We start from the raw sequence: 14576 nt of genomic DNA, 5'->3' as shown, positions 1-14576 counted from the left end.
CATTAGACTTATCTCCATGCTCTCCAGATAAATATTATATATTATTATGTAATATGTAAAGAAGGGACTCAAAAGTCTAAATATATTTTACATAAACTAGTAAAAGATTTATCTTTTTAAAACCTGCAGAGACCTTATTTTCTATCACACAGCCTGTGTCATTTAAAATTTCAGTGGACTTGGCAGTCAGCAGGACAATGTCAGAGGGATTAGTTTGACATGAAACTGGTTTTGGCAGAAGGGTTACAGTATGTCAAACATCTGATGAAGCTCTGTCTGTCTCTGTCTTTATTCCACTTTTAGAATGGTAAATACGAATTTCCTGTTTAACTTTCACATATCTGAATGTCTTTGTCTCTCTGTCTTCTCTCCCTCCTGACCAGAACTTCGGCCTGGACTATCACATGTTTCAGCACATGGTTGGAGACTGTCCGCCTGACTTCCTCCAGCTGGCTTTCAACTGCTGCAATGTGAGTCCATCACACTTCTGTCCAATCACTCTGTCTCAGTCTCTGTCAATTAAGATTTTGCAGATTGTAACATCCCTGTCCACCTGTGATAGAACTGAAGAGCAAACAGCAGCAGCCATGTCTCTGCTAAAGTTAGTGCATGGTGGTCATGTTATGTCATGTTTAAGTGCATCTATAGCGACAAATGTTTCCCTGTTTCCCAAATGGCTTCTCTTGGTTGTTTCTTGGAATTTACCCAGTTTTATTTTTAATTTCTTGAGTAACTATTATTCTCTTGTTCAGAAATAGAGGGGCAATCTGATTATCTGAATAATCAGATTTAGTTCATTATCCGGGGGGTCTTCTGTTCACTAAAAGCTGGATCAGTTACTTTGCAGGCTTAGCTTTTCTCAATATTCATACATTGATTTATTGTTAAATTGAGTAACTATTGAGATGAGGAGGAACATTAAGTAGATCAAACCGAATTAAATATACTTTGTGGGGTTATGATTTTTTGCCAGTTTAGTTTTGCTCACATCACATCATAATCACTGGACTGGAATTGTTTTCTCTCTGACATAATTACAAACCACAGAGGATGAGGGCATTAAAGATTTTGGAGCACCCTGCTGATTGATCGTATATTGGCTCCCTCCATCCCTTCTCATCCTTGTCTGTTGTCTCGCTTTTATCATCCTTGTCTTCCTTATCCTCCATCCAAGTCTTTTTCCAGAGCACCCAAGTGTAATTTCATGTTTTTAACAGTCAGTTTTACAGTTTCTTTCTAGCATCTTATTTCAACCCCCTTGCACTTCTGTCAACTGTATGTCTCCATCTTTTATCGTCTATCTACCTCTCTTTATTCCTCCCAGTTTTGTTTTGCTTACCCCTTTTTTCATCTTCAAGTGCAGTCCCTAATATCAATAAAGATGCTTTATGTAACATCTTTAACATTAGCATATCACTGTTCAAGTGATATTTTGTCTGTAGACATCTGAAAATGTAACTGACACAATTGGTAACCTCATTTGCTTCTATGTTTTAAATTCAAGTCCACATTTTGCTTCAGTCCTATTCAGTGGACAATTTGTTAATTTTATAATGTTGTATAATTAACTTGTTAATATTTACATGTTTAAATTTGACATGTTGCACCTTTTTAAATGGAATGTAAATCATGTTGGTGTGTGTTTTCCATTTTCCGGATATTAATCTGATGAGTGCAATCTATCCCTGCTTCTGCACGATTTTACTGTGTATTAACCTCATCCTTCTCCATATCTCCATTTTTTCCTCTCCCAGATGGACCCAAAACTCCGTCCATCCTTCCCAGACATCGTCAGGCACCTTGAGGAGATTCTCGCACGCCTTAAAGTTGAAGAGATGGTGCACGAGTGTGTCCCACTCAGTGGGGACAACGACAGGAAGACCATACCCAAAGGTAACAGCGCTGCACAAGATCTAACTCTGTGATGCTGTGATCTGTCATTTCAGCTTTAGCTTTACAGTCAATAAAAGTCACCTCCTTTTGTTTACAAGAAGATGCCTGTAAATTCCTGTAAGAGAAGGGGGTAGGAAGGGTAACTGTAATCCAAGCAGGGCAACAGAAACCTATTTTATATCCTTCTCTTGGCCTCCCTAGCCTGTCACCACTCTTTACCACTGCATACAGGCTCTGCTTGTAGTCTTATCTAGTCAAGAGTGCCAACCAGTCAGCTAATATTTATCCAGCCAATGTCGAGACAGAAAATTCTCCCCTCTCCTAAAACCAGTTCTTCTTGCAAAGCACAGTTGATTCCGTGTTTGTCCAGTCAGTTACAAGGATACTGTTTACATGGTCCTCACCCAAACATACAACCAGGTTTGTTCAAACCATATTTTTTATTTCACTTCCTCAGTTTGTCAGGAGAGTAATATCCCTATTTCCACTGTAATATCTGTATCCTCTGTTCTTTGCACCCCAGTAAGTTATTCAAGGGGCATTTTTTGCAAAAGCAAAGTTTAATATGTTGTAACATTTATCTGAGTATCTGTATCACACTTCAAAGAAGCGGGGCGCAGAGCCTTTGGTTGCTGATGATATAAAGTTCACCATGACATGAGGAAACTGGTCTGAGATCAACATTCCTATTTTGAGATACATGATCCAAGCAGGCCCAGGTTTCACTTCTAATTTGGTCCAGCATACAGCCGCCTGCATGTCTGACCATCATTGAGTCAGGAGGCAGTAATGTTTTTGTTTAGACAAGCCAAACAGCTCCTTTTCCTCAGTACTACAGTGTGTGAAGAAGAAGAGCACGAACATATGACGTCACAGCATGCAGGAGCAATTTATACTAGTGACAAATGTGTTACTTACATCTGGTGTTGTGTTGTAAATCTAGATGAAGCGAACAAGATTTATAAAACACAGTCTGGGCATGTTGACATAAGAAATATCACTTATGTAGCTATTATTGTGTGGAAAACATGGCCTGGACCTGACAGTTCTCACTCCTTGTCTGCTGTCAGTTGTTACAGTACGTCATGAACTTCTACTGCTCCCTCCCTCCCTCTCTGTTTACCTGATAACTTCAGCATTTCCTTAAAACCAGGATCACCTTCATAGTAGGAAATATTTCTGTTGCATTAGCAACTTTTTAGCCAGATATTTTTGTAGCTTTTTTGGTCCTCATGAGTGACATGAGTAATTCTTTCAGATATTTCCTAGCATAAATGAGAAACATGATCACTATGAGATTTGGAGGAGTATAAAATAAGTTGTTTTCTTGGTTAGATCATGTGTTTATATGTATCATCTTGGGGAATAACTGATTTTTGTGAACTAGGGAAATTACTATTTATGTGCTTATTTCTTTCCTAGCAATGTGATCAATTGCTGCAAACTGAGACATGCAATGTTTTATCCCTGTTTCTGTCATTCTTCCTTTCATCCTAGTATTTTTCCTGCTGCACTAATTAAAGTTTATGAGAATATTAAGATCCTACCACATAGCAGAGGACATTTCTGTCTAAAAAAATCTCATCCGGTGCCTATGGAAACATTTGAAGAACAGGGATTCAAGGCACTCATGGTTATGTACTCTATGCAGGATTTAGCCTGTATTGCCATCTAGTGGTTTACATTAGATTCTCTATTTTACCATCAGAGCAGTATTATCAAGATATGACAACATCTAGACTTACAACTCAAATTTGATAGTTTAATGCAAATTTTAGGCAAAATATGTCACAAAAAAGTATCTGTCTCTTCGTTAAAGGTGAGAAGATCCAGGGCTTCAAGCGACTGAACCCTCTCGGTTTTCAGGATGATAAAATCCCTCCGAAATCACCCCGCCCCCGGCGAAACATCTGGCTCAGTCGCAGCCAATCAGACATCTTCTCCTGCAAACCAGGAAGAAAAGTCAACGTCCAGGACCCTTATTATAACCCCCCCACCGCTCAGCGAGCCTCTAAGGCCCACAAGATCAACCCGTTCACCGCCCGAGAGGACCTGTGTGGGGGCAAGATCAAGTTCTACGATGTGCCCAGCAAGTCTGTCTTCTCGCTGATGTTTGACCTTCACTCACCTCCGGGGAGTGTGTTCAGCAACCAGCCGTCTGCTCATGGACCTGGAGGACCCCAACAGGGGGCGTCTTACTACTGGCAGCAGCTTCCAGGAAGGAGGTGTCACTCCTTACCAGTTTCCCCCCAACTGCCCCGCTCCGAGTTCTTCCACCTCGCTGCTGCTGTTAGCTCCACTAACAACGGTTCTGTTACTTGTAACTCCAGCCATCTCTCCACAACGCTGCCAGGTGAGTTGTCTGATGAGGATTCCTTTTTAGCATTTTTGATATAAAAGATGAATGTGTGAAAAATAAAAAAAAGTTACCCATGCAAAGAGCTTAAAACATGTAACAGCAGTCCAACAAATTTGTGGTGGACCTGATTTTGATGTTCATGGTTCTTGGTTTTGCATGTACATGGTTTTTGGCAGTTGGTACAAATGGGAAGCTGTTGCAGGAACTAAATAACAGGCATTGATTTTTTTCAACTCTATCACTGGATTAAATACCCAACAAATCTACCAACTTGAACTATGTTGGTGACATTTGCACATATCTAATTATCTTCTTTAATTATCTTTCTATTAACAAATAGCTTGTTAATTAGACAACTTGTCATTACTCCTACTAAGTCACTACAAAGTTTTTGACATATAAACATATAAGCATTATTCAACTTTAACATGTATTGTTAAAAAAAAAAACGGATAATTTGAAAAATGTATCTCTGAAACATAATTTTATTTTTGTCTCTCCGAACAAAATATTACTATTGAAAAGTAGTAAACATTCTTTCTTTCTTCTATTTAGGTGGCGTAAAGAAATTATAGTAAACACCTCTAATCAAATAAGTAGATGTGGTTGAAAACAGCTGCTGTATAATGTGACCAGAAAACCTTAGTACTGCACTGGACAGTGTTTGTTCCTGATAACAGCTGATACACATGGTGGCAAAGACTTAACTTGTGACTTAAGATGAAAGTTGGCAGTTCATAACAAAGGTGACAATAATGTGTCTGTCTTGTGTTCTGGTTTGCTCACCTTTGACATTACCACCTTACCGCACTCTACAGTTTGGAAACTCCAACCTGCACCCCTTGTACCAACAATCATGCATTTTTTTCAAAATGTATTAGCTTCGACGTTTCAGCGCACCTTTAGAGAAAGGGAGAGCCTTCTCATTCTGCAGGGTTTTAATTTGATTTTACTTGATAGTCAAATGATGCGGTTGTATACTGTATGTTTTTGTTTCCTTCTGTTACCTAATTTGTTTTAAGTTGTTAACCCAAATGTGTGAATTTCTAATTTGCCAGAGGTTAGTTAAACATGAATCATTTACCAAATTAGATAACGGTTCCTGAATGTGTTTTTTTACCTTTCCATTTCTCTTTCTGTCCTTACTTTTGCTTTCTTTTTTCCTTTCCCTTCCTCTCTTTCCCGTTTCCCTCTTTTCTCTTTTTTTGCGCAGGCCTGATGGGAAATGACGTCCAACAGAAGGCACCGCTGAATGTCTGGGCGAAGAAATACGTCGTGGTGGAGATCCCACCTTACTGCAGGCAGAGAGGAGGGGAGGAGGATGGAGAGGTAGAGGAGAGGAAGGAGGCAAACGAGGAGGATGAGTTTGGGGAGAGCTGGTCTCCGATGGTCCCCAGCGGTGAGAGAGAGAGAGACAGTGGAGAGGCGATGGACTGCTCCAGCAGCCTGGAGGAAGAGGAGGAACGACAGAGAGGGACAGACACCTGCCCCATGTAACACAAATGTAAATCCAGAGACACACACACAGAGGAGGTGGTGGATTTGGACAAAAGAGGGGGATTTTTACTCCTGGATGGAGGACATGGAGGCAGTGGGAACTAGTTTTTAAAAGAAGACTGGACACATTTCAAAGATTTCGGAAAAATAAATCGTAAAAAGAAAAGAAAAAGCACTTAATTTTTATCTTTCAAGTGAATATATCACATGTTGATTAATAAACCAAGCACACCTGATGTAGACAAATAACTATCTTTCAAAGATAGTAGCACCCAGGTGTGACAAGTCTCCATTTAGCACAGAAGAAAAAGGTTTTATCAACACAATGGACACCCGGGATAGAGATTATTTTTTTGAGAAGGTTGTTTATATTTAATATTGTGAGATGATGTAGATTTTTTTCCTTTAAAAGTTTCTTATATTAGGCGTCTTGTCTATGACAAGGGGTATTGAAGATCCCTTGTGTTGTGTATGTGTGAGTGTTTAAAAATCAAAGCTTGTGTGTGTGATACTGTTCCCCTTGTGTTCTAGACAAATGTTTATACTAAATAAAAAAAATCCCATATTTTTCTGAATAACGAGGCTAATATTCAGATGAGAAAATTAGAGGTGATTTCTAATAACTGAGTGTCTGACAAACAACACTCACGAGACAGATGTTAAACCATCCTAGCAACCCAGAACTAGACTGCAGTGGTAAAATATTTTACACCAACAAGTCTCCTCCAACTAATTCACAGGGAACTCTGCCTAGCAACAGCAAGTGAATTTAGAGAGGAGATGGTTTTATTTAGGATTTCATTTCATTACATTTGATCTAAAAAACCCTAAAGGTCAGATTGTATTTTTCAGCACTGTCAATGAGTCCATGACTGTTGCATTGCCTTTATGAGCTCTTAAAGGACCACACCGGTGATTTTATCAACTTTTAGCCCACTAATTATAAGTACAGCAGTCTGGTAGCCACTTGATGACATAGTGGTCTTTTTGTTTGGTCAGAGGCTCTATAAGACAAACTAACACCATTCAACAGTCAAAGCAGAGCGTTCACAAGCACTGTTGTCAAATCCAGAACACAAAACTGTAGGCAAACATGGACGTTGTAAAAAGGACCTTGTAATGTTTTTGTATTTAAAAGTTGTTGTTTGAAAGCCAACTTTCAATCCCAGATGTCAGAGTTTGCTTGAATGCACCACAAGTTTTCAAAACAGCCCCCTCTTGCAACTCTCTTAACATGCAATGATGATGAAATAAAAAAAATTTTTAAAAACATTTCTCTATGATGAGTTATCACTCTAAATTCTAAATCTAAAGTTTAAAGCAAGACTATGTAACTTTTGAAAGACAAAACAACACAATCTTCCTCTTACAAATTAAAAGTTGAAATAAAACTTACTCACTTCAATATGCTCAGGGATTTAGCCATACTTGGTCTGGTGTGACCAGTAGCTTAATGTTAGGAAAGTTTAGATGTTGTGGTGTAACTCGCATTACTGAGTCATTTTGTTGATTTTATCTCCTTTTGCTACTGTTAAGTGCAACACACACCATTTGTGTCACCTTGCAGAGTTAAGATTATTTTTTTTTTGATCAAAATACAGTTTCCAAGGGCAAGAATGCACTTTGACCCACGAGAATATTTTCATTAAAGCAACTCACCTTAGAAAATCTTCAGAAAATCAATGTGCCATCATGCTGTAATTGCCACTTATGGCCACAGTGGCTGCTGTTCTGCAAAAGTTGCATAGTCTTGTTTTAAAGTCAAAACCGAAATTCATAGAAAGTAGGAGCTCCCTGAGCATGGGAAATCAATCTTATGTCAAACTTATAATAAAGACAAGCAGTAATGTAAATTATACATGAACTATGTACAAAAAAAGGACAATTCACTGTGTCAAAATGCTGCAGATATGTCCTGACAACAACGTGTCTTCCAACAAGTTGCTATGAGCTCATTGTTTCAACGTGATGCTGGTGCTGAGATGAGGAGAGGCTTTCCTGGTCTGACCATGCAGTGTATTCGGCCTGCTACCCTCAATTTGTACTACCCCCTGCACAAGAGGAAGTCAAAATGTCATATGGTTAATATGAGTATACAAAATCCCCACTAGATTTAATTCAATCTCAACTCTAGCATCTTAAAGAAAAAAGAAACCGGTGAACTTTACTTAAACTCAAAAGACGGAATTATTTTACTTAAAAGGAGCACATGACTCAGTCTCACAGAGTACAACGTTGGGTTGGATGAATAATCTTTTGATTTGAGAGAAACAACGCAACTTGGTCTTTCACTTCTTTCCATTCAGATGAGTGGAAAACTCCTGTTTTGTGAGGAAAATATCCAAACCAGACAGAGCTGAGCTGAGCTGAGCAGTGTTTGAAAAAACATCTAAACATATACAAATGTTTGTTCCATCACAAATTATTAGTACTAGATAAATTTAACTTTGGGGTAAATTGTTCCTTCATGTTTTTCCTTGAAAAGATAGTACAAGTTGAAGTGGCAAGATTTAACTTAAAATTCACTGTATATTTCCTTTTAATTGGAGCATATTTCCTGTAATTCGAGATTTCCTTCCAAACTGAAGCTAAATGCCTCACAGCAAGAACTCTGAAACACTCCCTTATGTGGTTGCTGCTAACATTTGGTTCCATTTGTCTTTTTAAATTTGTGGTCTCATGTCATTTTCAACTTTAATTAACACACTCCAGTGAATATCTGAAATAGACTTTCTGTTTGATGTTTTGTGGTCCACTCTACTTTGCTTCACTGATATGGAAGAGGTGAGATTAGCGAGTATGTCGCAGGTTGGGGTAAAGGCATTTCCTCTTCTTTTATCATTGAGTCACATTGACAAAGTTTGTTTAACATCAAAACCGTTTTCAGTGTTCCTCTGAATGTTTTCAGTGTACAAACTAAATGACTGTTCTGAAATTAGATTTATATTTGTTGAACGTGAACCGTGTTTGCCTCTGCTCCAGCACTTCCTTATGATGCTCGTTACATTCTGCTGATCTCAGTCTGTTCACTTCAATAGGAACTAAAATGCACTTGTACAGTGATATATACAGTGATCTCCTCCGAACTACTTATCACTACTTCTCTATGCAACCAATGTAACTTTTATGACACTGTTTTACAGTATAAATGATCTGATTTGATATTTATGAGAAAACCTTTTTGATGTCTTACCTTTGTATATTTGTGTAAAAAGTTTGTTACCTGCTTTGCTGTTTTTGCTGATCGAATAACAAAGCTGTCCCTTTGAGAGAGTTTTTCTTGTGTTTGTCTTTTCTTCAGTGCGACTTAACTAAAAGTCAGAAAAGTATAGAATAAAGAGAATAAAAAGTTGAAAGTTGTGACTATTTGCTAATCCAAAAAAAGATTGTGACATATCATCTTGCTTATTTTTGTACTAAACTGTAAAAAAATAAGCATGTTATTTTATTATGTGTGAAAACATGAAATAAGGGAAAACAACAGTGATAAAAATATATCTGAAAATAACATTTTAAATTTTGTTTAACATAGTACAAATCAAGCAATGACTTCAATGTAATGATAATACATTAGAGGCGCAAACTGGGGCCGAGGTCGGCCTCACGTTTGCTCATAAACTAGTCTAACTTTATTAAGTTTTTGCCAGACTTAATAAAGGTAATACAGTGCAGACTTTCCCCCACAAATTTGCGCCTAAAACTAGATTGCCATGCAATGATAAAGTAACCGACTAACTTTAATGCAGACTTGACCTACAATGTGATGAAATTTAAGAAAGACTCCGCTAACAGATTTTCATATGTAGAAATAAATAGAAACCAGAATACAGTGAAAAATCTGAAACATTTTGCCTTCATGGTCAGCAGCAATGTAAAATATACCTAATTCAGGGTCCTGGTAGGTAATCTCTGGCAGTGTATAAGCAGCGTGATAATGTACACATAGTCCGTAAATGGGTCGGGGAAGGCAACGAGCTGAAGACCTGAAACTGATATGACCAAAGTATGCACTGTTTGTTTAACTCACCTAAAAGAGTCAGATAAGCCTTTCAAAACAGGAAGATACACATTTAAAGGACCATACCAGTGGTTTTGCATCTTTTGGCCCACTAAACTGTTTTTCATACTGTACAGAAAAGAATGGAAACCTAGAGCGGCAGGAAAAAAAGCAAAGTGTACATGATTTGTAGTTGAACTTGCAACCACACTGGTGTGGCCCTTTAAGCTAAGAGTCTGTTTCATTATATCAATATCATCACATATTTTATATTAAAAACAATAAAAACAAACAAAACAGTTTTATCAATATATCGCCAGTTAAAGATTTGGCAGTTTTTAGAAAACATGGATTGTTTTTGAAGTTACTAAACACAGGACTCAGATGTATAAAATAAAACCCTGTAAGCTCAGTGAGCAGTTTTCTGATGGGACTTCAGGCTGGAGCGCTGGGTGAAGCACTTCCCACACAGCGAGCACTCGTAGGGCTTCTCTCCGCTGTGGACCACCGCGTGTCTGATGAGGTTGCACTGTTTGGTGAAGCTCCTGCCGCACTGCAGGCAGCTGAACGGTTTCTCCCCCGTGTGACTCCTCAGGTGCTCTTTGAGCTGACTGAACCTCATGAAGGTTTTGTTGCAGTACGTGCAGCTGAACCTCTTCTCGCTGACGCCGGACCTCCAGGGCGTCCTCATCCTCCTCGCCAGGCCAAAGCCGCCACGGCCGTGCCCGCAGAAAGAGGATGCCGCTGGGCTTGGCGGCATCGTATCCTCGTTTGGGTTCCTCACGTGAGGCGCAGAGTCTCTGTACTGATGCTGTGATTGTTGAGGAACCAAGCACTGATCCATGGTGTTAATCTGAGATAAAGCATTGTGTCCTTCGTCTGGTTGTGGTCTCTTACATCCAAACGTCCTGGCTCGTCTTTTCACTCGTGCTGCACTCACCACGACTGAGTGTGATTTCCCTACTGAGTGAATTTGAGGCGCCATGTCTTCCAGATGCAATCCACTCTGAGATGGGAACACAGAGGGAATTGGCCCAGCATACGAGAAGCTTGGATCGACAGCGTCTCTGCACAGACTGGAATACCACAGCTGTCCGTCACCTTCCTCTGTCACAAGCTTGTGGGCTGAATCAAGAGGAGCTGCGTTCTCATCGGGCTCTTCCTCTCTCTCGTGTTTCACTACTAGTTCTGCCTCATTTTGGTTTCTGTTTAGCTGCTGCTCTGGGAAAGTGTTGTAGCCCTCTTTCGGGGAAACCAAAGATCCAGGGTCGGCTGTGCTCTCAGCTGAGTAACGATGCTCTACAAAGCTGTCAGTCTGGGCAGGATGTGGGGCTTCGAAACACGACGCCTGCTCGACTTCAGAGACTAATGAAAGCATAGCAACCACACATCATCTTAGAGTAGAGAGGTGTTCATGCTCTGAGCCTAACAAATCTCTTATCAAATCTTTTAATATCTGACACCCAGTGTGATTTATATGTTTGTGTTTGAACTCACTCAGTTTGTCCTCTGAGTCATTCTGCCACACGTCCTCCTCTGCACACTCCTCTTTGATCAGCATGTGTTCAGCTTCATAAGCAGGCTCCATGTCTGCGCACTGCAACACCAGGCTCGACATTAATACTCACACAGGAAAGATGAACATGAGTTGACATGTAAGTACAAGAGACTTACCATGGATATGCTAATTATATGGAAATAAACCTTACAAAGAAATAAAAGACAGTAACATGCAAGTTTTTATACTTTTTTTTTTGCATATACAGTATACATTTACTGAGCCATATTAAAACAGAAGCAGAAATATACTGTAAAATACCATTTATTTTGTTTTATGTTTATGCATTTTATTTAACTTTATTTTTAAGCTCACACATGAAACACTACTTGATTCCTAAAAAAAAAAAAAATCTCTGTGGAGTTCGTAAATGAATTGAGACAAAAAAAACCCCACACAAACACTTTTAAAATCAATTAAAAGTCATATACCAAGCGGAAATGTAAAACATTTATTGGTTCCATGGATCTAGCTTATTAGATGTGATAATTAGTTGCTTTTCTCTGTTTAATATCATTGTAAATTGAATATATTTGGGTTTTGGACTGTTGGTCAGACAAAACAAGCAATTGAAAGACATAACCTTGGCCTCTGGGAAACTGTGATAGGCATTATTTGCTGGCATTTTATGGACTAAATGATATTTGATTAATCAAAAAAGCAGATTAACAAACAATCACAATATGTTGTAGTATTCCTACCTGCTGGGGTTGAATTTGAGCCTCAGCATCCACCTGTCTGTCCCAGTCTGTGCTCGGTCTCTCTGTGTTCAACACTACTTTGACTATAGGAGAGAATCTCTCGGCTGCCGGAGGATAAAACACTGAGGAATAAGAACAAAAAAAAATATGCACCACATTTTAAAAGCAGAAACTACAGACAGACACCCTCTATCCAGGAAGTCAAATTCTCATGCACCCGTGCTCACCTTTCCTCCAGGCTCTCATCCTGGTCCTCCTCAGCTCTGCCTCCATCACCTCACACTTCCTCTTCAGCAGGTCGATGTCCCGCCGGCTCCGGCTGACCTCCAGCCGGAGCACCGCGCAGCTGTCATCCACACGCCGGTTTATCTCCGTCACAGCTGCCTTGGCCAGGACCTCCATGACGGACAGTAGCTGGCTGTGAAAGCTGCAGTTCTCCATCTTGCACTTTACTTCCGCTTCTTATTCAAATGCAAAGAAATATATTCACCTGTACACCACTGTATGTGCTGAATGTCTCCAACTTTAAGGATGAATGTATATAAATAGCTGGTTAGATTATTGTATTCATCATCGTTGGGGAGTGGAAGAAGGGGGTCGCTCGTTTTTTACTTCCCCGCGGTTCGTAAGGGCGGTCTCACTCCCTCCCTGCTTTGCTCGCATTGATAAAAATGTACCCTTTTTTACTAACGTACTTAAACATCTTCTGCAGTATGAAATGAATACAAGTGATTTTGTATTTTTTTAACGTTAACAGGGTTGCTTGTTTAGCGTTATTTCCGGCACTAAGGGACGTACTGTAATACAAAACGAGGTTAGCATACTAGCGTCACTAGTAGCTACAGGTGGATTACCGTAAATATTTGACTACATCCGCACTGTGACCCCAGTGGCGGAAGTCAGACCTCACGAATGAATGCAGGTGACTAAAGATATTTGCAAATATAACAAAGGTTCTAATATAGCAAGATATTTGGTTTTCTTTGTAATTATACAGTAATAAAGACCTAGAATTGTTTCTAAGCATTAAAAACAATTCCCATGTGTTAGAAACATCTATACATAGAATCCACATATTCAAACATTATCAATATGTCATTAATAAGATTATATGAAGATAGATCTCATCAAGGCCATGAGCAATAATGACACTATTTACGTATGTGTGTGTGTGTGTGTGTGTGTGTGTGTGTGTGTGTGAGAGAGAGAGAGAGAGAGAGAGACATTCAGTGCATTTCTTGGTACCACTTTCTAGTAAATTACCCTTTATAAGGGGTTTATATATTGCAGCTAATGGTTAATAACTCATGTACTTATACACCAGTTATAAGCCAGTTATACAATTTCTATAAGTCTATACTTGATGGCATATAAGAAAGTGTGAAACCCACAAGCATGTAGTAATGGATCAACATTTACATCTGCATTATTACCAAATAGAAAGTATAAACACCAGCCAAAGGGATTTTTCACAACATGGCAAGCCAATCTCCTATTAAAGACATTTAACGGCTCTATTACACATTGTTGAATGTGTAAATGAACCATTAATAAAGCCATTTGTGGCAACTTATAAACACTTTAAGAGGGGGTTGGATTCATGACCTCTTTCCAGGATGAGGCCCAGACAATCAGTACAGCCACAAACTACCACACAGAGCCACAGTATACTACACGATCAGAGACTATCACAAACTACCACAATATTTTATATGTTATAATATCTTATTATTATTCTGTTACATACAATATCACACAATATATAGTACACTAATGCCCAAGTAATATCCAGGTATTTACTTCTTACTGAATGTCTCAAAAACACAATAGTGCCAAGATTTAGAAAGTCAAGTGGTGGAAAAATACATTTACTCAAGTACTGTGCTTAAGCACAATTTTGAGGTACTTGTGCTTTACTTGAGTATTTCCATTTTATGCTACTGTACACTTCTACTCCACTACATTTCAGGAACAGTTATTGTACTTTTAACTCCCCTACATTTATCTGACAGCTGGTGTTACCGGTTACTTTGAAGATTATCATTTACGTACGAAACATACAATAATTTTATTACAAACTACTCAACTATAAAAAGTAGCTAAAATTAGGTACAGCTCAGCCAGTTGCAACATGCTGCTTACATATTAATGCATCAGTATTAATAATCCAATAATACAACATACTGTATATTGTAATAACACTGGCAGGGACCATTATGCTACAAGAGTATTTTTACTATTGAGACTTAAAGTACATTTTGTTGCTACTACTACTTCTGTACTTTTACTTGACTAAAATTTCAAATCCACTTTTCCTTGTAATGTGGTATATTCACATTGTGGTATTAAGGTATTCCATGATTCTTTGTAATAATATGTGTGTGGTTCTTTGTGGCATTTTGTCATTATTTTCATACTTCATTGTATGCCTTTTTTGCATTCCTTAGTAGTACTTTGTGGAAACCCCCTTTACTTTGGGCTAATCTGATTGGTATTCTCTGTGGTTCTATGTACTAATTTGGTATTTTGTGGTACTTTGGGATATGCTTTGTAGTTGTTTGCAGTAAATTC

General features: G+C 38.7%; 2 protein-coding genes across 2 annotated transcripts in view; one reads left to right on the top strand and one right to left on the bottom strand.

Annotated features, from left to right (window-relative positions):
• The window catches only part of tesk2 (testis associated actin remodelling kinase 2), a 32463-nt gene extending 23440 nt beyond the window's left edge, over positions 1–9023 (top strand). Inside the window, exons 10-13 of the mRNA XM_044220747.1 lie at positions 384–470; positions 1755–1893; positions 3713–4246; positions 5466–9023. Coding sequence (XP_044076682.1) covers positions 384–470; positions 1755–1893; positions 3713–4246; positions 5466–5749 — 1044 coding nt within the window. The 3' untranslated portion in view covers positions 5750–9023. The remainder of the gene's footprint in view (positions 1–383; positions 471–1754; positions 1894–3712; positions 4247–5465) is intronic.
• On the bottom strand, positions 5981–12804 carry si:ch211-155e24.3 (uncharacterized protein LOC100150696 homolog). The gene is made up of 4 exons (XM_044220760.1): positions 12233–12804; positions 12006–12127; positions 11244–11343; positions 5981–11111 (listed from the first exon to the last, which is right to left on the bottom strand). The coding sequence occupies exons 1-4, from the start codon at positions 12444–12446 to the stop codon at positions 10156–10158; spliced, it is 1392 nt and encodes a 463-aa protein (XP_044076695.1). The 5' UTR covers positions 12447–12804; the 3' UTR covers positions 5981–10155.
• Positions 12805–14576: the final 1772 nt, after the last annotated feature.

The sequence above is a fragment of the Siniperca chuatsi genome, linkage group LG13, assembly GCF_020085105.1.
Source record: "Siniperca chuatsi isolate FFG_IHB_CAS linkage group LG13, ASM2008510v1, whole genome shotgun sequence".
Lineage (NCBI taxonomy): Eukaryota > Metazoa > Chordata > Actinopteri > Centrarchiformes > Sinipercidae > Siniperca > Siniperca chuatsi.
The sequence above is the reverse complement of the archived record's forward strand: the minus strand, read 5'-3'. Positions and strand labels throughout refer to the sequence as shown.

What these genes read in the sequence shown, in the direction of transcription:
- si:ch211-155e24.3 (XM_044220760.1), bottom strand. Translation starts at nt 12,446, where the DNA reads ATGGAGAACTGCAGCTTTCACAGCCAGCTACTGTCCGTCATGGAGGTC. An exon ending in GATGAGAGCCTGGAGGAAAG is followed by an intron (nt 12,128 to 12,232) that starts GTGAGCACGGGT and finishes CTTATTCCTCAG; the next exon opens with TGTTTTATCCTCCGGCAGCC. An exon ending in CTCAAATTCAACCCCAGCAG is followed by an intron (nt 11,344 to 12,005) that starts GTAGGAATACTA and finishes CTGGTGTTGCAG; the next exon opens with TGCGCAGACATGGAGCCTGC.